The 23,671-nt window shown below is 44.3% G+C and overlaps 1 protein-coding gene across 1 annotated transcript in view; it reads right to left on the reverse strand.

Moving 5' to 3' along the window:
* Positions 1–23,671, reverse strand: part of Limch1 (LIM and calponin homology domains 1) — a 313,640-nt gene that overhangs the window by 36,028 nt on the left and 253,941 nt on the right. Inside the window, exons 9-13 of the mRNA XM_038340732.1 lie at positions 18,998–19,033; positions 14,272–14,398; positions 12,724–12,881; positions 12,136–12,544; positions 8,996–9,214 (exon numbers count right to left, since the gene is read on the reverse strand). Coding sequence (XP_038196660.1) covers positions 8,996–9,214; positions 12,136–12,544; positions 12,724–12,881; positions 14,272–14,398; positions 18,998–19,033 — 949 coding nt within the window. The remainder of the gene's footprint in view (positions 1–8,995; positions 9,215–12,135; positions 12,545–12,723; positions 12,882–14,271; positions 14,399–18,997; positions 19,034–23,671) is intronic.

Genomic DNA, 23,671 nt, shown 5'->3' on the forward strand with positions numbered 1-23,671 from the left:
GTTTGCCCCTTAGTATCACACACAAAAAACAAACAAACAAACAAAAACTCAAAGAAACAAACATTCGCAAACCCACTGCCAATAAGAAAAGAAAAACACAGTCAGAAAATAACCACATTGGTATTATTTAATGGATTTTTTACTTTTTAAATCATATCAACAAGCTTGAACTGAATCCCTTTAAGAAATGATAAATGAGCAGGGTGGCATATGAATGATGGTGGCACATGCCTTTAACCCCAGCACTTGGGAGGCAGAAGCAGGCAGATCTCTGAGTTCAAAGCCAGCCTGGTTTACAGAGTGAGTTCCAGGACAGTCAGGGCTACACAGAGAGACCCTGTCTTGAAAATCAAAAACAAAACAACAGCAAAAAGAAACAAAGAAAGAAATTCAATGAATGAAAGGAACCAGACCAAAATCTCTTTTATTATACTGAGGTTCTGTGTGTATGTGTGCACATGTGTCCATGTACGTGTGTACATGGTGTGTGTACACTCATGCATTTATAGAATAACTGAAGAACAACCAGCTCAACACTTAAAAGAATAAGCTAGACTATTTTTTTAGTTCACTCTGATGCAGATAGAAACATTAATACCCAGTGGTATTTTTGCTTTATGATGTTAATATATAAAATCCTGGCAGGACTACTGATTCTTAGCTTCCTTCTCTCTTAATGGACTAAATTACAGAAAACTATCTAAGGCTGGAAAACAAATTTGCAGCTAAATACTGATGAACGAGCCTCTTGAGAACACTCATGTTTCCAATTACTAGAACTGAGTAGCTACAAACAGGGCCCAGGGCCTGCAAATGAACAAAGAGGTGAACATATTTTATGCACTCTAAGATGCCATCCAGTTCAAGCTGTATTATTTTAGGCACTGCTAAGAAAGAAAACACACTGTTAAAAAATGACAGACTATGGATCGCAAGAAGAGTCTTGATTTGTAGACATTAAAACATAGGAAGTGTGCCACTTGGACTCGATGAAATGGGAGCCTTCCCGAAGCCTGGCTGACATAATGCATAATGCAAACAGGACAAGCTCCACCAGCATTAACTACTTTAGCTGGGGTTATGTAACTGGCATATCATGTTCCAGCAATATTCCAGTTATGCATGACTAACAGAGCCCTACCTTTGAGAGTTCTCAGGTTGCGATCGGGTTGCTACGGTATTTCTATACAGCTCAACACTCGCCCTGAAATGATGGTCCAGAACTTACATCCCACTATCCAGTGTGGGTCAATAATGGTTGTAATACAGTTACCATGATCAGTATTTACCTCACTTAGCAGGTCTCAGTGCTACTGAGTCACTTGCCATGGATGATGCCAGTTAACCATCAGAGTGCTGAAAGGCAGTGTCAACAAACATGGTTCTCCTTACACAGGCTGAAGGTAAGTGGTGCCAGGGTGCCGGTGGCAGCAAGCAGGAGAGGTGGTAGCCCTGAGCTGTGCCAATAACCTCCCCGTGCTATCATCTGGCCTTATGGTCACACTTGCCTTTTGTGGTCTCCAAGTATTTAGCTTTTGATTCCTTAAAAGTAACTATATACTTGAGTCTTTAGAGTTCACTGTAGAAACAATTCAAACCGCCATTTCTATTTCTTTTCTTTCTTTCCTCTACCTCTGTTCATTTTTGAGCAAAAGGTTAGAACTTGCTGGAACCCTTCAGAGCAGGAGGCAGTTTGGTTGGCTCCTCTTCTCAGAGAAGCCAAGACTGTAACTGTCCCTGGCCAACAAGCCATCCCTGGGTTCAAAGTGGCAAGGGTGGACATATAATCCATATGCTTTCTTGAATAAATGCATTATCTTTGCGATCCACGCTTGAAAGCTTAGTTTATTATACATTATTCACCCAAGTCATCACCAGCAAAATATTCAGGGAAAATCGAGAGAAAAAAGAATATATTACTCAATTTAAAAACTTTTTATATGCACCAAGAAGAAGAAAAACTTATTTTTAAAAAATGAACTTAACAGTGGTAATGTAACGGGCACCTTACATTTTACATTTTTCTATAAAGTTTTCTGCGTTCTGCAACACACAAAGACTATCTGTAATGAAGGGAAATTCCCAAAGCTGGTCTAATTAACTCAAGTCTGGCTTCTCTATCCTGAATGCTTGTTATTTCTGTACTAATGGCATCACATCCAAGGAAATGAGTTCAAAGTTGGCAGTCTTAACCAGCCCCGATAGAATCAGAGGTTTGCTTCAAAACCACATCTCTGCTGGCAACTGTGCCTTCTGACTCGTGCTTCCCCTCCTTCGGTTACCGCCCAGGAGAGAGGCCTTCCCTCCTCCAACTGGCAACACTTTCTCAAGGATAACAACAAGTAAACACAAACAGAATGCTGGATGGGAATGAATGAGCGTACAGAGGGACCCGAACGCGACTAAGCCAGGAGCTGGCTTCCCCTTGGCCAAGAACCCATCCAAGCTAGCCTCACTGCCCAACTCAAAGTCCAAGACCACAGGCAGGAGGTGGCAGATTCCTGACCTTAGAATCACACGGTTTAGCCACAAAAATGTACCTGGCTACTGTCAGGCTGGCAGAGAGCAGTCAAAGGATGGGTGGCAACTGGAAGACTTGGAAGGGTAAGATCCAGCCTGAGACCCAAGCTCCAGTGCATCGTTTGACCTCCATGGTTTAAGTGGTGATGTCCAAGGACCTTCTTGAGAGACTATTCTGGGACAATGAGAGATTTTCTGGCTCCAGTCTCGAATAACTGGATGCAAGCCTGGAAACCCAGTGTATTTGTGTCCTGGCATCATAACCCAGTGCCACATATGCTATGCATATGATTCTCCTTTTACTTTCAGGCTATGAGAACCATTGGAAGGAGAAGAAGCAAGACAGGAGACCCACTTCTCCAGACTTTAAATACTACATTCATGCATGCATTTGGACTGTGCTATTTATAGCATGCTTTTCAAACCACTGGAGATAGGCCATGGTTAATTTACTTCCTCTGATGTATATCTGCTTGAAACTGCCGAGTTTCTATATAAATTATAAGATAATAATTAATAGATTTTTTAAAAGCATTAATCTACCAACCTCACGATGACTCTTAGCTAGAGAAAATACTTTATGAAGAAATGCCTGTCGACATTTGACATCCCAAAGGAATCTGCAGCTGGTGTAAGCAGCAAGGCACACAGCGCCTACTCAGATGCCTTTGCTCTGCTTTCACGGCAAAGCAGAGAGGAGCAAGAAAGATCTGATTGTTCCCTGGGAGCAGAAGACAGAAAGAAAGTGCTGATTTTCTTAGAAGAAGCCCACGAGTGTTTTCAAGATGGGGAAAACAGGCCCACCTCGTCACTCGGCTTGAGAAAATCTTGATGGAGTGTCTGAGATACCCAGGAGCTGAGTTTGGCTCCATCGAGGAAGAACTGCCGCCGTCATTTGGATGAGTGCGTGTGTGAGAGGGATCGCATCATCTGCCATGGAGTGCAGTGACAGAAGGGTCACTCTGTCTGGAGAGTGTAATTTTGGGAGCCGAGGTGGAAGAAATGAGAACCCCACAATGGAAAGAAGAAGAGCCAGAAGAAGAACTAAGGGTACCGGCGCTGGAGCCTTCTGGAAAGAACTGTTCACAGCTGCCTGGGTTTTAGAGAATGAACTGGAATGACTGACGTGAGCAGCAGGAGGAGGACAAGGAATTCGCCTCATGTACATAAAATTCACATCTGCTCAAAACAGTAACTGTGATGATCTTCTGTGAATCCCCCAAGTCTTTACATCTCTCCCAATTCTGTGCTTCTGGGGGGAAAAGTACTATTTGACCTTACATTTGCTGTATGGTAGCATAAAAAATAAGGACGCCCTTGGTCTACAAGTCACCTTGACATCATGCTAAGTGCTTGGCAGATGTGTATCCTCCATTAACTAACTGACACATATGAGTAGATGTAATGCTAGTCTGTCAGCTTTCTTCTAAACGCGAGCCAAGGTCAGACACTTAAATGTGTTCAGCAGAGTCTGGCCTAGCACATGGTACTCTTGAGGTATTTTAGGATCATTTTCAGACCACTAAGCAAGGCAGAGATTCAAAATGAAGCATAACAGACAGTGGACAAAAACCACCACCACCACCACCACGTGAGGGAGACTATGGTAGTTATTTCTCTTGTGGTAAAAATAACCCAGCAAAAGCATCTTAAAGGAGAGAGCGAGCTTCCTTTGGCTCACAGTTCAAGGGGATACAGTCCCTCATGGTGGGAAGTCAAGGCGGCAGGAGTGGTAGGCAGCTGGTCACGTGGCATCCACAGTTAGAAAACAGTGCTGATCGCTAGTGCTCAGTTCTGTCCTCCTTTTTATTCAGTCCGGGTCCCAGATTGTACAGTGGTGCCATCCACATTTACAGTGGCTCCTCCTACCTCAGACATCCCAATCTAGACATGCTCAGAGGCTTGTCTCCTAGGTGATCCTGGAACCTATCAAGTTGACAGCACTAAACAGCATGAAGACAAAAGAGTGTCTTTCAATAGAGGACACGAAGCATAGGACAGGCTCGTCTTCAGGCTAGGAAAACTCCTAAATTTCCTTTCCAATCCTGCAGTCTAGGAACCTGTGGAACCTGTGTGTATGCTATGACATGGTTTTCTAACAGAAGCCAGTATTTTAAAATGCAAGGTGCTAGTTTCTCTTTAATTGGGCTTCTAAGAGATACAGAAATAAACTAAACTGAAGGATCTCACAAATAACAGGGAGGGGAACCCATCCCTCTGTCTGGAACAGGATAGCACCTAGTCTCCAGCACCACCTGTCATCCCTCTTGGGTCCTTTGATTCTAATGTTCCCATTCTATGGAACAGCCTCATTTTCCCTCCAATTCAATGCGAATATCCACACTGAAGGTCAAGCCTCAAAGTCCACACCCGCCACAGCCATTCCCAGACCAGATCCAGTCTATACTGATTTTACCCATCCTTTGCCCTCCTACATTCCTCTGGTGTCCTTAGTCTATAGCCTAGCATTTCAGTACATATTGTTTGATATCCTTCTCGAGTTCATGTATGCAAACACTATACTTCTATTCTCACACAGCTGCACCCACCAGGAGGAGGGTCTGGAATGGGATGCTCTAGGTAGATACAACCCAAATATCGAAAGAGATCCAAATTCCCCTCCACTCGAATCATAAAAGAAGAAAACCATTGTCTCAATGGCAGCCAGTGAGAAAGAAGTAGCAGCAGACAACTGAAAGAGGTGGCATGGTGTGATAAAAAGTGCCCACGTCAGCCCGGAAGGCTGCTGCTCCCACTTCACAGCACCCAGCAGGAGTAGCAGGGCCCCCCTTCCCTGTGGTTCACCTCACATTCTGAATTCATGCCCCCTGCCTACTGCTATCACTGTGCCCTTTGCAGAGTTCCAACTTGCCCCAAAGCAGCTGTGACATTTTAGTGGTGGGGGAGGCTACTCCTCTGTTGAGGGTGTCTCGTTTGAGAATGCAGTTCTTGGAAGAAAGACACTATTTAAAAAGGAGAACACCATTCTTTCGACAACCCCACGGAACTGGGAAAACGAGTTAGGAACAGAAAAGTCAAGTTCAACCCAGTCCCAATCCCTGGGAATCATGGAAGCACAGCATCCTGTCTCAAGACAACCATCATCCTTTACTAGGATCGATTCATTTCATGTTTTCAATATGAATATAACAGCTTGATTTGTTTGGAATAACAGAAAAGAAAAAAGTAAAATTAACATTTTTGAAAAAAAGGATTCTTCTTTTTAAAAAGCAATTATTTATTTTTAGGTGGTATTTCATGTTTCCCTAGTTGACCAGGAACTTACTATATAAGCTAGGCTGGCCTCGAATTTGCAATAATTCTCCTGAATAAATATTAAAGAATATTATCTTAAGGTGTGTTATATTTGTTTATGCTCTGGAACATTTGTTTAATGATGTAAAAATGTGTTGCTTTTTTTAAAAAAAAAATAATGCATTTGTTGAATTCTTTGAAGTTGTGTTACTTTGCCTGTCTAAAACACCTGATGGTCTAATAAAGAGTTGAATGGCCAATAGCGAGGCAGAAGAAAGGATAGGCGGGGCTGGCAGGCAGAGAGGATAAACAGAAATATAAACAAAGAGGAGCAGAAAAAAGAATAGCAAGAGAACAAGGAGAAGAGGACCCTGGGGGCCAGCCACTCAGCCACACAGTCAGCCACGGAGGAGGAGGAGTGAAAGTAAGGTATACGGAAGTAAGAAAAGGAAAAAGCCCAGAGGCAAAAAGTAGACAGAATAATTAAGTCAAGGAAAGCTGGCTATAAACAAGCCAAGCTAAGGCTGGGCATAGATAAGAAAGAATAAGACTCCATGCACGATTTATTTGGGGGCTGTAAAGAGTGAGTAAAGAGTCAAAAAAGTAAAATAACAACCAATAACAAATAAGCTTCCCAAATAATGGGATATAGGCATAACTGGAACGACTAACACTTGGGAAGGGATTTCTTTAAGATGAGTCCTGGGATAACACGCTCGAATGGAAAGGTTTTAGACTCTTTTTTTTTTTTTTTTTGAGACACAGTTTCTCTGTGTAACCTTAGCTGTCCTGGAACTCTCTGTAGATCAGGCTGGCCTCAAACGCTCAGAGATCCACCTGTCTCTGCCTCCTGAATGCTGGGATTAAAGGTATGCACCACCACTGACTGGCAAGTTTTAGAATCTTAAGTAACTAGTATAGGTGTAATAAGTAATAAGCCAAAGTACTGCACAGCACAGATAACAACTTTTCACACATGCACATGTGCACACAAGCACAGAGATGGGGAGGGAGATAGATAGATAGATAGATAGATAGATAGATAGATAGATAGATAGATAGACAGACAGATCCACTTAGAAAATAATGGAGTAACCCTGTCAAGTGGAAGAACTTGAAGTATTACAGATCAGAGCATAAATATCAATCACTATGTCAGCACTCAAGTTTGCTCAACTAGAAATTAATTTTAACTAGGAAAAAAAAGGCACAAGAGAAATAAACTCCAGGCTAGCCCACGAGTTTGGATCTGTTCTCTGAGGCTGCCTAGCATCATGCTGGCTATGGGGAAGAAAGATTAAATGGTTGCCTTTCCTTTGGAGTTCCCCTTATGAGGACATGCAGACTCCTGAAATAACAAGATTTATTTCATATCACGGATGCTGCTTCTCTTAAAATAGATCACTTTGGGGGGTATGTAATCACCTAAGAATGAAGGACATCTAGAAAATGCTCCTGAAGAACATGGAGTGGGGTGCAGAATGGCTCACTTTCCCTGAAAAGCAAGCCCAGCCCTGTGGTGTCCAACTATTTGGGGGTTTCTAGTTTAAGTATGAGCAGACGTGACTGTTTATCTCACTAGTAAAGATCTCCCCTCCTGGGAGCAGAACTCAGTATCCCAATCCTGCTGCTTTGTAAGGTGCTGACAAATCCTAAGTAAAACTGCAGTCCAGGAGGTGAGACGGAGCATTTGTCTGGCTCACAGCACTTGGTGAATATGTGACATCTGAGTCTCGGTGACAGAGCATGCGGGACTGAGGTGAACGACATGCTCATATGGCTGATAGAAGGACGACATTATCCGGTACAGTGTGTGGGTTTGGCAAGGAGCCACCTCATGTTGAGGGGAGGAGGTGGGAAGCAAGTTAACCTTCAGACCAGGTCTTCTGAGGAGCTGGAGAGGAAATCTCAACAATTTCTCCATCCTTAACTATCAAACCCCACAGCACAGTAGGATGTTGGCTGCTGGTGAGGGCAGCCTGTACCCCAAAACCTAGGCTGTACCTGTGTGGGTGACAGCTTTGGTTGGATAAGCGAAACCAGCCTGAGCTCCCGAGGACATGGCGCACTCCAAAGAGACGAGCCTTGCACCTCTGTGAGTGCTTGTGTCCGCTCTTCTTAAGCTGCTCTTTCTGGCTTGTTCGCTGAAGACTTGGGGGTTGCCTTAGACAAGTTTGAATTTAAAAGTTTATGCTAATAAAAATAATTGTATTTTTAATGAATTTTTGTTTTTTTAACTAATAAACACACACACATATGTATATAGATGGGTAGACAGAAGACAGGTAGATAACAGCTAGCTAGCTAGATGATAGATAATGAATAGGTAGATGAGAGACAGATAAGAGACAGACAGGCAGACAGACAGAGATACAGCATCAAAGCTAAGAAGCCAGGCTCTGCCAACACCAGTCGTCTGACTGTGAGACAGGGGCTCACTATGAGGCTCAGGCTGACCGCAAACCCACACCCTCCTCCTTCAGCTTCCTAAGTGCCAGAATTACAGGTGTGTACCACCACACCTAGCCCGGCACTAGTTATTTTCAAATCATAAAAACAAGTCTAACGATATCTTTTACAAATAGAGAAAAAGGATAATTTAAAGATATATGTTTTCCTATAACACAACAGACCAGTAATATGAAGTGTTAACTTATTGTTCTCAAATTATATTATCTTTAATTACAGTTTATTGTTTAGGGTTGAATTATGTTTCCTTAGGATCTTTGAAAATGACCTTATTTGGAAACAGGGTTATTTCAGCTAAACTTAGTTAAGGTTAATGAAGTAGGTATCCAGCCACACTGATACACTTATAAACAGAGGAAACTTGGGCACACACACACACACACACACACACACACACACAGAGACACACATGCACAAACACGCACACACGCACACGTGCACACACTGAGTTATTGACACACCTTGGGCAGTCAATATTTCCAGTAAGCATCAAGGCTTGAGGAGAGGCCGAGGGCAGACTCTCCCTCACTGACAATGGCAGGTTAACACCTCTTAATGCCTTGGCTTTGGATTTTTATCGACTAGGATAGAAAATTTTCTCTTATGGCATCCTTGAAATTCATAGTACTTCACTATGTAGCCCTAGCCAACTTAGATACCCAAGGAGAAAGAAAAAACACTGTCATGACCTACATATTCTAGAGGTCAATCACATGACAGAATTATCCCAAGGGGCAATGCTGCTTCTTACTGTCAGTTCCTGGGAGGCAGAGTTTGGTTTCTTGATGTTGATCTCAATGCTGTTGCTGCCTTGCTTTACTTGCACGGGAGAACCATGCACTGTGGCCATGCCTTCAAACATCTGGGACTTGGTTAAGGAAGGGCCAGGTTCCAGCGTGGGCTCTTCCTTTTCCTTTTCTTCCTCGTCTCCATGCGCCATTTCTCCATTCATGCTGATTTTCCCATCTACCTATAAAGACCAGGATGAACAAGAAAACATGTTATTCCGCAGCCAAAGATGATGAAACACACATTTTGAATCACCTTAAAGAATTCTCGGTGTACATTCCTATCTCAAAAAAGAATCATGGTCTTCCAGTGTTTTCATGGGTCCTAGAAGCCAGCCTGCTGGCACCGCCATCTTAATTAAATTAAGGGTGTCTCTTTGGGGCTGTCAGTCACATCACAATTGAATGACATTTCATGTTCAATTTATGGTGTGTTTTCATTTGAAAGTATAGAAAAGTCAAGGAATCTTAAACACATGCCACATTATTTGGGTTTCAGTAATTTTTCAACTTAAGCTGTGGTGGCAACAATTCCACAATTCAAAAAAAAAATCATCTGATTAGCATAGCAATGAAGTAGGACCTTCAAGAATGTTTTACGTTATCTTGTAGTAGAAAGACAGGGTTTTTTTTTGTTTTGTTTTTTAAAGCTATTATGGAAGGTAGGATTCTGATATGTTGTATTACAATAAGTCTCATTTTCTATTTAATTTTATAATTCCATGTTTTTTTCTCAAGAAGATTAAAGAGTCCATGCTCACTAAAATGTGTTTATTTCAGACTCTATATTTAGAGGAGGCAGCATGAGCAAGAAGGAGAGGAGGAGTTTGCCCAGCCTATGGAAACCTCCTTCCTGATGTCCGAGGCCGATTATCTGCGCTGAGCTGACCTTCGCTCCGGTTCTGACTCTACCACTCAGCAGCTATGCAACCTCCAGCATTTCTGACTCTGGGTAAAAATGCAGATTTTGACACAACTTGGCCTTCCTCATAGTGTTGCTGTGGGGTTGGTCAGATGACTAAGGCATGCTTAGGATTTGGAGCAATGCCTCACACACTTCTGGCTAGTCTTAGAAGTTCTTCTAAAACCTTTTGAAAGAAACGACAGAATGTTGGACGCTAGCTGCGTTAGCTTACCTTGGGCTTCGACTGGCCGTCATACTTCATTACCTGCCAGCTATGAGAACTTACGACACAACTCAGCACACATGCATGTGTGGAGACAGAGATAACGGTAGGCTTATCTTTATTGAGTGTGATCCATATGACTTTTTCTATTGTACTCTTGTCCGCTCATTTATTTATTTATTTATTATGTATACAGCATTCTGTCTGCATGGATGCCTGCAGGCCAGAAGAGGGCACCAGACCTCATTACAGATGGTTGTGAGCCACCATGTGGTTGCCAGGAATTGAACTCAGGACCTTTGGAAGTGCAGGCAATGCTCTTAGCCACTGAGCCATCTCTCCAGCCCCCACTTCATTTTTTAAAATGATGATTCTAAACCACTGAATCGACAATATCAAATAGTTTTTAAAAACCAATGCTTGAATTGCTCATTTGATCTTCCTTTATTCTTTTTTTCCTAAAAATATGCTACAGATTATTTATTTCTTTATTTTGAGAAAGGGTCTTGCTGTTGGGGGCACATGTACACACACATATATGTATGCACATTTTTCTAAGCTGCCTCGCCTCTCTAACCTAGTAACAACTGTCCTATTTATAAGCGACGTTGACAACGACTGTTCATTTATTCTTGAGAAAGTGTCTTCCTGTTATGGGCACACGCCCTCCCACTGACCCATACACACAGTGAAGGAGAGACAGGCTAGCAAACAGCCAGTATAGAATGTATTCCCACTGTTCTGGGCCATCTCAATATAATGCTTCCATGGACTGTTATACCACCCATCATCTGGCTCCAGGTGAAGGACGGAACTCAAATATTTGGACCACTGAGGACACTGCTAGACACACATGTACATGTACACACACACAATTATTTTGTAAATAACCTTCAACTTCTATGGCTAATCTCAGGAAGAATTAAGTTATTCACTTTTGCGGAGTGCCTACCATGTCTTAGGATGGAGCCATAAAAAAATAAAGAAACAGTTCTTACCCTGTAAGGAACAAATATTTTAATTCAGTCTGAATGAAATGGTCAGACATTCATCGTTTTTATGCTAGCAAAGCTTAAGATACAGATTTAAAAGATATATTTAGATTTATTTCAACCTAAGTCAGAAGGTAGATTTGGGGTCTCTCTGAAGTCTGGTAATGAAGCCCCCTGTATTCACTCTCGGTCAGCTGAGTTATGCAAACCTCTCACCAACCGTCAGGGCACCCACTCCCAGTGAATAACTCCATCTTTGACACCTATAACAAAACTCGTGGAGCGGACAAGGACAGTGTGTACTGACTGGTCTTTGGAGTCGAAGGAGCTTGAGGCACAGGATGAACGCTCCCCCACAATACAGGTGGACACTGGGATAGGAGCAGGGAAAATACATTTGGTGGCCAAAGAGTCTTTGGTTCTTGAAAATGACTTTATATGATCTTTAGTGAAACAGCAGTTTTCTGCTCAAGAAAAACTTTGTCTTATCTGGTGATGAACACACCCCACACTACCATGTGTCCCATGTGTCATTTTTCCCCAAGTGCAGCAACTCTTTGGATATAGTGTCAATTTCTTCCTTAAAATGTAGCCGTATATTTTTCTATTTGAAGTAAAAGAAAATACACCTTTTTCCCATGCATCCACATCACTATAGATATGGAGCATTGTTAAATTAGACTTTGCTTACCCTGCTCTAAGAGAAACCACATCATCAACAAGCCGGGAAATGGGCCTTCCTTATGGAGAAGCCTTGTCAGTCACAGTGAGTTCACTAAGAGAAACAACAGCACTGAGAGGAACGCCCAACCCTTAAGTATCTGCGAACCAAATCTCCTGAAATATAGGAGCACTATTGTCCGTGTTAAGTGTGTTTGGCTTTCGTTTGATAAAAATTATTGCATGTTTCTTGAGTCAGAAGGCTTCTTTCCGCAAACTACCCAGAGTTCGCTTCCCATTTGCCTCTCAAAGAACTCATCCTACCTTAAAAGTCTTCAGAACCTCTTGAGAGGCTTTGGGCTGGGTGTAAGGCTTGGGTGTCAGCATAGGCACTGCACTGGGAGTGATGGATTTGCTTGGAGACCCACAGCCGCCTGCTGGGCTGGTCTCTGGGACACCGGGGCGAGCGATGGTGGCTTCAACTGTGGCAGTGAACTTGGGGGGAGGCAGTGACTGCTGCCGCAAGTATTTCATGGGGTTGGGGTCATTCGGGAAGGAGGATGGGTTTGGCTCTGTTGAATGGCTTCTTTCCAGGATCTTTGGCATCTCCAAGCGTTCGAGCACAGCCTCGCTGATGGTGAACCTCTCGATGTACTGCTGGAGGATCCCTTCGGCCTCCTCCTGGGACCGTGCGTTCTTATAGGCTTCGTGCAGCTCCCTCTCTCTCCGCTCTCTGCAGGATGGGACAAGGGAAGAAGAGCAGTGAACAGCTGGGAAAGTTGCAAAGATTCCCACCAAGGCAGAGTAAAACCAAACTAGAAATAGTAGCGTTGGAGCTTTTGGGATAGCAAAAGCTATGCTTAGGAAAAGCATAACTAGATTCTCTAACACCCTAACAACAGAGAGACCTACTTCTCTTGCACAATCTCTCTGTAAGTCTTGATGCTTTTCCTTCGTTCACTTGTCCCGTCTTCTCCAGACATCAACTTCTCCATTTTTTTCCTTTCTTCCTCTTTCTTGATTAAGTCCTGAGAAGCACTTCTTCTACGGCTCTTCCAGCGAGCCAGGTCCTGGGGGGAGAGAGAGAGATGCCATGTTCTTTCTCAGCATGCACAGAATTCCCTTTCAGTGACTCACAGACCCATCAGCACTGAGACACTATGCCGGGATACTTCCCCACAGTCCCATGAAGGTCTGGTTAGAACAAGGATGCCTGGAAGGCTGGGAAAGGAACAGGAAGTGTGCTCACCATCACTAACAGGACAGCAATTTACTGAAACACTGGGGTGTGATATACGCAATCATACCTTACGATGCTTGGCAACTTTGAGAGAACTGTCTTACAAGGTAATAATCACATTGGGATATCTATATTGGGAATAGATACCCTGGCAACAGAATGGTAGGGACTTGTGTACAGTTTTCTCCCTGCTGGGAAGAAGGGCTGAAAAATGTGGCTCTGGAGATGAGTCTTACAGATCCACTGATTCTATATGTGTGAATTCCTCTTGTCCTCAGGAGTGGCCGAGACCTGTCCTACAGGTGCTTCCAGCACAACGGTGAGGCTTCTGGGTCAGAAGGACAAGCTGGAGCTGAGGGAAACAGCCTGGCTCTATCTTGCTCATGCATTGCCTGTGTTTCCTCGCCTCTCTGAAGGCTTTGCATCTTCCCTACAATGGGGGTGGTTGTTCCAACTCTGCTCATAAGTCCTGGGGTTCGATGTGATTACACACTTAGGTGCTAGACACACAAACATATTGCCATTACACTGTGGCAACTTTGGAGAAATTAACTTTTTGACTAATGGTGGAGTCGGGTTTGCAACAGTGACCTACCTGCTATGTGAGAAACAAACAAAATGATCCCCACTCCTTCCTGCCTGAAGCTTTTGGCTCTCCACACACCACCTCCAAGCTCTTGCCAGCCCCTGGTACCTTCTTTCCCTGGTTTGAGTCTTGCTTCTCTACTCACTAGCTGTGGAACTTTGGTGGTGACTTAGCTGGGCTGGGATTACATCTGTGGGTGCTGGGAGCTAACCATGTTTAGTACACTGAGCTACTAAACGGTTGGATGAATTACCCAGAGCAAAGCATTTAGAACAGTGCCTGCTACTGGTACAATAAACGCTGACAGTTACAGTCATCGTAATCATCCATCAGTCTTAAATACGGAATATTAAAAGGCAGCACAGCTCCGTGCTTCTCCTAGTCGCCTGCCTCCCACCCTTTCTCTTTGTGACCAAGCTTTGGTCCAGAGTACCTGCTGATCCACACACACCAGGGCCAGTTCCTCCTCTCTCTGCGTTCCTACAGACCCCTCCTTTAATCTTCCCCCTGGCTAGGAGGTCTCTGTCTGCAAGGCTGGGGCTGCCCTCCCCAGCAGGGCTTTGAAGTCTACCCTCCCAGCCCGGTGGTCGGCTGAGTCCCTCCCCAACTGCCCGCGGCTTTGGCCCGAACTCACATCTTGCCATTTGTCGTCCTCTTCCCTCAGCTGGTTATTTATCAGCTGCAGCTGCTCCTGACGGGCCCTGCTGTGCGGCAGCACCGCTGCCTCCTCCTCACACCGCATGTCAAACATACTCGTGCTCCTGATGCGGAGAGAGCAAAAACAAAAAGCAAGCTGAATGAGCGCGGGCGGCGGGCTCCCGTTGCTACTGCGCATCGCCGCCTGGGGGCGCTACTGGGCTGAGAGCCGCCTCTTCACTCTGCAGCGGGAAGCAGCCACCAGCAACACAGCCTAGAGGGAATGTCTTTGTCCTCATTGATGGCCCTGAATTGGGCAGCTTTCTAAAAAACTTTCTAAAAAGGTGCCAAAAAGAGGATAGGAGAAATCATCCAAAGGCCTGCACTCTTCTCATTTAAAGGTATAAAATTTAGGGAGAATTTGTGGGTACAGGTACATTTCATCATCCCATTCCAACAGAACTTCAGTAAACTTTAAGGTGAAAAAGAGATGGCTTGCCTGACTGATATACATGTCCAGAGACAATTCTTCACTTTCAAAAATAAAAGGGTAGGGCCTCAAGATTAAGACACCCACTGTTGCATATTTAAATTGATGTTGGCATGTTGTGGTTATTTCTTTTTCTTTTCTATACAATTATGTAATTGATAGTACATCTTGGAATCAAGAAAATAAGGCATTTTATAATACGAGGACGGGATAAAAATATAAAGCAGGGTACACTTTGCACCCTAATGTGTTCAAAATCACTTTGGCTTATTTTTGCCAGGATATCTTTAATTTACTTTCAAAGGGAAAGGGCAGGCAACGAAGACAAGCAAACCTTTTGGCTGTGCATGCCACTGATAGACTCTGAAGGCATTTACTAAGACCACAGACCTCAATGGACCAGAGAAGAGCAAGCATTGAAGCGGCAGGAGAACGCGGAAGTAGAGATCAAAGCAAAACCCTTCTTCCCATGACCCTTTAAAGAAATGATAAGCTCTTAAAACCAAAAGGATAGCTTGGATTGCATCCGCAAGAGGTCATGGAGAAACCTTCCAAGCACTCTAGCTGTAGAAGATGGTGGTAATCCATTTTTAAAGCCAGTTTAACATCCAGAAAAAACAAGGAAGCCATGCGCTTGGCAACTGATTCTGGACACCCTCAGAGATGCAAAGGGCAGCAGCACCGTGGGGTGAATCTGCATGGATGGCCGGGTTCCTCCACCCTTTCTCCTGCTGCTGGACATCTGAAATCTAACCCGAGGCCTAGAGCTCAAAGACTATCTTCTCCAGAGTGTTCTGGGACTCCACTGCAGAGACTTGTTTTTGAATCTGAGGGATCTGTCAGTCCAGGGGTGACTTAGCACAGTGGGAAGCTGCTGTTGCCAGCTCTCCCAGGAGTGCTGGCTTCCAAAACTGGGCCTTGCAGGAAAAAAAAAAAAAAAAAAACAAAACTCCCCCTCAAAGGGGAAGGGGCTGTGATCTTTTTCATCTACTTTACCCTACTTATTAACAGTAAGAAAGGCTCAGGAATTTACAGGGTTACGTGGAATGTTGTTGTTGGTTTAACTTTAAGATAAAAATTCACAAACTGGGCAGTGGTGGTGCACGCCTTTAATACCAGCACTTGGGAGGCAGAGACAGGCAGATCTCTGTGAGTTCGACACTAGCCTGGTCTACAAGTGCTAGTTCCAGGACAGGCACACACACACACACACACACACACACACACACACACACACACAAAAGATAAAAATTCACATAAGTAGGCCTTCTAGAAATAGACAGAAACTCATACACTTTATAGTCAAGGGGGGGAGGGGAATTTTACCTTTAAACTATCCAATCCAGTCAGTTATTTTAAAGGCAAATTCCAGTTTCTACTAAAGCCCTGTATCTTTGAGCTGAGTACCTTACACACCAAGCAGTCAACAGGTTGTGGAGAAAGAGGAGGCCCCGGCGATGTTGCCTGTGAGCTCTAAAGGACAGAATTCTGGGTTGGTCATAGTAGGCGGCTAGGCAGTGGCCTCTGCAGGGGTGAGAAGCAAGCAGTTGGCTTCTCCAACATGTGGGATTCAGCCACTCACTAGCTGTTCATGGAGGGACTGAGAAGCTTCCACAGCTGCCTGCCTCAGCCTTGATTTACGAGGCTCTGACTCACCACAGCCCAAGGGTGGTCAAAGGCCAGATCATTAAGTGAAACTCTTGCTTGCCCTCTCCTATAGCAATTATATTATATAATTATAATATAATTATATATAATTATATAATTATATAATTATAGCAATTAATTCCTATAGTATTAGGGAAATACTAACCCCCCAAATCCCCAGGGTTTGTGTGTGTGTGTGTGTGTGTTTAAAGAAATACCAGCAACTTCCCAAAAAAGAAAACAGCAAAATTGTAACATTTTTGTCATTTATTTTAAAAAAAGGAACTGAAAAAGTTGAAAATTGACAATAACAGAAAATAGGCTGAGTCACTACTTAGAAAGCGTTCTTCAGTTCAGAGGTGGAACTTCACATCTGAATGAAGAAGTGTGGGTCTGGATATGGAGCAGGGCGAGATGGGGTGAGGATCCCTGGGGAGACCTGGCCTCCTGAATATTGTGACTGGGACTGCACATGCCCTCAGCACCAACCTGTCGGGATGCAGGTTGCTGGCTGTAGAGCCCAAGACTCATTGGGAGCAAGCTAACATTTTTGAGGAATGGGATTACCCTTCCTCTAGTGGCACCTGGAAATGGTTTCTGAGGCAAGTTTAAGATGAGAAAATTCAGAATCAAAGGCCTCATGGCACTCCCAAGAGGCAGGCTCCTCTGGCAGAGGCATGCTGAGAGAAGAAATCTGTAAGGTTGAGGAGAGCTGGGAGAAGGTGAAGCTAAACTTAGAGATGTCCTTGACTGGCCGGAAGGTGCAGACTTTGCTATCTCTATCGTGGGTTGACCCCAATTTATGTGTTATCAGGACATTGTCTTTTGACTGGGCCGGATCTTAAGACCGTGTCAATTATTAATGTGTAGTTTATGCCTTTAAAGGGTTTGGAAAAGGGAGCGGGAAAGGAAGATCAGCACACATCTCTGTTTTAAAAATAAAAAAAACTCTTGGTTTTGTTCCCCGCATAGGGCTTCACGGCAACCATGTCTGTTCTAAGCAGTTAATCTGGTACTTTGTATATTCTCAAATTAAACCTCTGGACAAGAAGGCCCTTGACCTCTTCCTGGTCCACAGGGGCAGTTTTTATAAACATTGGAGAAGGAAGCCCCGAGCCCTGTCCCTGTAAACAGTCACTAAGTTTCTCAGAGGCAGGAGTGGGGAAGATCTAGAGCCCTCTGAGCGTAGCTTCCCTCCCTTCACCTTTTAGGTTTTCCCAAGATTTACTTTGGGCAAACTGCACCACGCTTGGCCTCGGTGAAGATTAACTCCACTCTGTCACAATGTTGCTGCCCGCCACGACAGAGGAGTGTTTCGTCTGTCAATCTCACAGATCCTCCTGTCAGGGATCTTAAATGTTGCCACTGCCGGTTCAGGCCTCAATTTTACTGACTGCCTCACTCCAGGCAGTCAGTCAAGCAGGCGCTGAATTTCATTTCCGAGGCGAAGGTTCTGTCTCCCAGATAACCAAATAGTTCTAGATTGCCCATCAGAACTTGGGGATGGAACAGGAATGGCTAGGGCTAAGAGCCTAGCCTAGGCTGATATCTTCGACACAAACACAGGAAAAGCATGGTGCGAAAACATTGTTTAAAGTCCCCCATTATTGTGTCATGGGTGGAAATGACATCTGTAGGTTCTACTCCCCTGCTTAAACTCCTTTCTATGACGTGGACCTTGGCAAAGGAGAACAGGCAGCGCTCATCCTTCCGGGGATGGCCTTGTCTCTGTCAGGACACACAACACCTTTGTTTAATGGGATGTTGGTATGAAATATTAAGTCCTGTTCGTTAAAGGACCAATTACTCAGACCTGAGAAGAATATTATTCTAGAAAACTCTGTATATCTGGTGCAGAATGATCTGCTTACAGGAAAACCAGCATTGGGACAGAATTTATAAGGTCACGGATGGGACAGTTAAGATTCTTCTCAAACTGGGTATGTGAGGTGCTGAGTTGGAAAGAGACCTCTGTGTGGGAGGAAAAGCAAGTGGCAGGCAGAGGAGCCCAGGTCCTGTTTTATACTCTTGACCCCTTGCTATGCTGGGGAACTTGAACAAAACCCCAATGTTTGGGTCTTAAGCATCGCACAGTTCCTATGACTCCAACCTGGTAGGAACTTGGGCTTCTGAATCTATAATTAGTGGTTAGGATTTATTTTCTTAGTTTGGGGGGGGGGGGGGGAAATGTGACCGTAGGAATGACTACTTCATTGTTTATGCTAAGCCCAGCGCATTAGGAGTTAAACTGCAAAACTCAAGACAGCCCTTTCCTAATCCCAATAGTCCCAGGACTTCCTAGTTGAGGAAGGGCACCACCGTTCAGTTCAGCTCACGAGAGCGGCTTGAGCATGCTGAGCTATGAAAAATGAGAAGAAAAGCTGAAGCAACGACTGGACATTAGCATCATGCTTAAGTTGCCTTCTCTCTCCTCTTCCCTGTACAGAACACGTTCTGCCTTGTGGCCCCACGTGCTCACTCTGCAGCTCACTGCGGCATCCGGTGCATGCCAATTAGTGGTAAGTACTGGAAGCATGCAGTTTAGGCTAGCGATTAATGTAATCCCTACGGATGCGATGCCACTTACTCTGCGTCATCCGACACAGGAGTTCTCGGACCGTATCTACAAGATCAAATAAAAAAGTTAGAGGATTGGCAGGGAGTGGATGACGCGACCAACCTGAAAAACAAAAAACATCGATCTGTGTATACAAAACCTCTTTCGCTGACCATGCTGGAAGAGAAAGGTCATTACACAATTAGCAATATTCATTAGCTACTGAAAAATTCAAGCCTTGACATTTCCAAAGAGTATAAAATTTGTGTTAAGACCCAGAAGAGAAATCAAATAATCCCATGCTGCCCACAAAGAAAAACTCTGTCCAATGTAAACACAAAGTGGTTTAGGTGGAACCCATGGTGCTTGGGCAAGGCAGCTAAAAAAACACGCGCACACGACAGTTGCTCACAGACAGCTAAACTGCCAGGTCTCTGTGCTGCTGATGGACGGTAACGGGCAAGCAACGTACACCGCCCTCACTCAGCCGACCTGATGTGTTGGTGCATCAGCACAGACAACATCAAAGACTATTCTACAGTTTCCTAAGAGCGAAGCGGAACTTCAGTCAGAACCCCAATCAGTACCTCTCATCTGCAGCTGACAGAAACCACAGTTCCTAGAAGACGGGTAGTCTTAATGGAAACCAGGCTGAGGCTAACCCACAACTGGGAAGAGCAAAGGTTTTCCTAAACTTTTCTAATCTTCTGATAATTTGGGCTTATAAAGCTGTATCCTCTGTGATATGTTAGGTTTAAATGGATCTACACAGCGGAACGGACGCGGACTTCACAAAGAGAACATTGCCATAAGGAAGCACACTTCTGAATCAACAGCTCTGTGAGTGTCCCTTCGGCGAGGGTGAGAGTCACTTCGGCATTCTGAATGTGGAGAAAGAATTGCAGCTGTAGGGTGAATCTCTCCTGCTTCTAGGTTCCCAGAAATCATACCTCAGCTGCCAGCAAAACATTACCTTGTTCCATGATTATTAGCCTATCAGGGAATTTCTCAAGGTTTCTTCTTATAATTTGTGGGTAAAACCCCAGATTTCTGTTGGAATGGCCACAAGAAAGCCAAGGAAAGGGTTGTGAGGCGCCACTTCTGCTGAAGGCTCATCCTGTTATTCAGGGGCACTCCCAGGAGGTGCTGGTTGAAGTAAGGTTTAGTGTGCCCCAAATGCCACAACCGCAAAGCAAGTGGTGAGGGACCCCTCCCCACCAGCACGAGCAGAACCAACCCTGAAGTCTGGGGACCTGGTTTCCAATCAGTAAAAAAGTCTGTTAAAATACACATATCCAAATGTGGAGCTTGCTAAACTGTCTCTAAAAGACAAGTTACTCTTGAAGGATGATTAATGGAGAAATAACTGACTAGCAGTTGTGTGGTTTCACACCACTATTTGGAAGTCTAATTACCATCTGACTTTAAGTACAGCAAAAGGCAGACAGTGGACTTGTGCACACACAGCCTCGTCCTAGCTAAGACTTCTACAGCATTAGCTCTGGGATGTGCCGGAATTCCAACTGATTCTTCGCAGAACAATTAACAACATTCATGGACAGCTCTGCAGATAAACAGATGCCTACAAAATCCTGTCTCACTATGCAAGAAGTTGCCTGATTGTCTTCCCTCCTCAGTGGCCAGAGGAGACCTTGAGGGGTATTTTGGACACCTGAAGGAACAGCACCGGCCCTGAAGATCACCTACCTTGCTTTATATACCCTTTCTATGTGCTCATGGATCTAAGGAATTTCCCCTGGCCAACTCGTTAGTGTTAAAAGGGCACAAATGTAGGTAAAACTGCCTTTGGGTAAGAGGAAGATAATTAGCACTTGGGCTTCAAGGGGCTTTTTCACTTATCAAACAGCTCCCGTCCCCCATAAGGAAATTCTTAAATGCAAAGCAGCAGAGCCAGTAGGCTGTAGGATACAGAACTGACAGCTGCGAGAGCCTTGGAATGAGCCACCTACCCAGTCCAGGGCAGGGCTGTCTGCAGGGGTAACAGAAACAAGCCGTACACTGACGGATCATGTTTGCACCACTCCTGGTACTAACCAAGCCACCCAGAATCCCACAGTTATCCAGCGTGAGACCCCTGGACTCCAAACTGACTTGAAGTGAGAGTTGACCATGGCTCTCCCACTCACCTAGGAAGAGCTCTCAGACTCAGGTTTCGCACATAGTAATACTCGGTAAACCTTTGTTAAAAGGAAACATGAATTGTCAGAGTGTGGGTTGGCTCAATCAAGAAACTGTCAAAGGCAGGTGGCTCAGCAGGTAGAGGGGCTTGCCACCAAGCCTGGTGACCTGAGGGTTTTGGTTTTTTAATTTTTAAACTCACATGGTAGAAGATCCAGCTCCTACAGGTTGTTCTTTGATCCCTACTGGCATGTGCCCCCCTTTCTTCTCTCCCTCTCTTATACAAACACCAAAAAATTTTAAAAAGATGTCATAAAGCTAATGGCTCTCTCCACTTACACCGTTTATCCTAATATGAACTAGTGGCCCACAGAAAGTGGCAGGAATTCACCAGGTCCGAGATTCTTCCTGTGACTCGTGTAGGGAAGGCCTTGAAGGGGAAAAAGTGGTTTTCCACTAAGAGCAAAGCTTAAATCTTGGTGCTCTAGTTCTGGGCTATGTCCTGAAGTTTGGTTTCCCAACTGCAATAGAAATCTGTACTCTCAAAACCAGGAATGAATCCAGAATGTACCCAGTTTCCAGCCTGCAGGCCCTACCTCCTTCTTTCCTTCCACTCAGGTTTGCTCTACTGCGGCCCACGGATCCAGGATAAAGCATCAGGTTGGGACATCAGGAAGGTGAGTGACAATGGAGGATGAGGCTGATGGCTCAGTCCCTTTGTTCGTAACCAACCTCTACCTAGGAACCACGTGGGATCCAATCACTTGGCTTTTCTCCCTGTCGCATTTCTCCTTTGCAAAATGAGCAAACATCCACTCAGTCTACCTGTGACTTTCCGGAGAGGAGCCAGAGAGGGAGCAGACACACGTGGAGGAGGATACAATATGCTCTACGTCTATGGTGGAGAGAGCAGCTATTGTACCTGCTCCCTGGACGTCCCTGTCATAAGACTCTATCCTTACTATCCAGAAGGACAGAAACCTTGGGTCAAATTCGGCTGGAAAAGATGGCTAGGATACTGATTTTTAAAAGTTGGATTAGTTAATGCTCTTCCTGGCCCCCACTGTGCCCTTGACCCAGTGCCATTAAAGGTTTTTGAGAAGCAGAATGCCAGTACTTTCTGTTTCATTCTGGGCTTAACAGATAGGCAAAGCACTTCTCTCTTATTGGCCAACACTGCATAGAGTATGCCACACTTGAACACAAATGCACACACACACACACACACACACACACACTATATATATATATATATATATATGCGCATATATAGTGTTACTATATATATGGGTCTCATGAAATGACAACAGCAGCTTCCACACATGGGATCCTGAACTCAGGACCTTAAGTCAGAAAGTGCATTTACACAATGGAGTACAGCATAAAAAAATAGTGCCACCTTGAATTTTGCAGGCAAATGGATAAACCTAGAAAACATCATTATGAGTGAGGTAACCCGGTAACCCAAATACATAAAGACAATTATCACATGTACTCACTTATAAGTGGTTTTTAAATATAAAGCAAAAAAAAAAAAAACAGCCCACAAATCACAATCCCAGAGAACCTAGACAACAATGAGGACCCTAAGAGAGAAATACATAGATCTAATCTACATGGGAAGTAGAAAAAGACAAGCTCTCCTGATTAAAATTGGTACAAGGGAACCTTGGGAGAGGGTTGAAGGGGAGTTGGAGAGATAGGGAGGAGAGCAGAGAAAGATGTAGAGCTCAATAAAAATAAAAAATAAAATAAAAAAGAAAGTGCAATAGAATTCCTGCCACCAGATGGCAGTGAGGTTGGCTGATGTTGAAAACATTGCATGTTTTAGAAATGTTGTTCATCATCTTTGGCCTGGAATCTATAAAATCAAGTAGGTTATAAAGAAGTCTGGCCCTTCTGCCAACGTCTCCTCTGTGAGCCAGGAAGAAGCAAGTTTTTCACTATCTGCCCACGAGATGAAGATGAAAAAGAAAGGTTAGTGGGTAAACTCATTATTCAGCTACTCTTTCTTCACACCCGCTTACATGCAAAAGAGAGAAACCCTCAGGACCGATTGGGCCAGTGTCAATCACTCCGTTTCCTCTAGCAGAAGCAGGTAAGTGCCTCTGATAACACCAGGATGCATTAGTAGTACACTCAAAGCATGAGCCAAGGCCCTGATTGGAGAAGAAAGTCACAAGGGCACAGAATAACCTGACCTCTGATTGCTCATTCCTGGGTACACCCTCGGCAGAGTCCTACAGTTCCTGTTGCTGCGCACAAGGAACTGGACTGGTTTGGATCTAAGATGCTAAGGAGCTCCCCAGTTCTCCTGGTCATCATGGCATCTTTTCAGGAATCAGCCATCTTGTTCTGGCCTTTCAGTGCACAGTCACTCCGGGAAGGAGCTGTTTTCTTTTCCCAACTCTGTTTTGGTTCCCAACAGCTCCCACTCGGAGGCCAGAGGACATGCTTTAGGGCAACATTTGGTCCAGCCAGTTAGAGCCCATTTACTGCTAAAGGAATTCAACAGCGTCACTCACTGACAGTAATCAAGACACAAGTGCATGAAGATGGAGCAGC

The sequence above is a fragment of the Arvicola amphibius genome, chromosome 1 (genome assembly GCF_903992535.2).
Source record: "Arvicola amphibius chromosome 1, mArvAmp1.2, whole genome shotgun sequence".
Classification (NCBI taxonomy): domain Eukaryota; kingdom Metazoa; phylum Chordata; class Mammalia; order Rodentia; family Cricetidae; genus Arvicola; species Arvicola amphibius.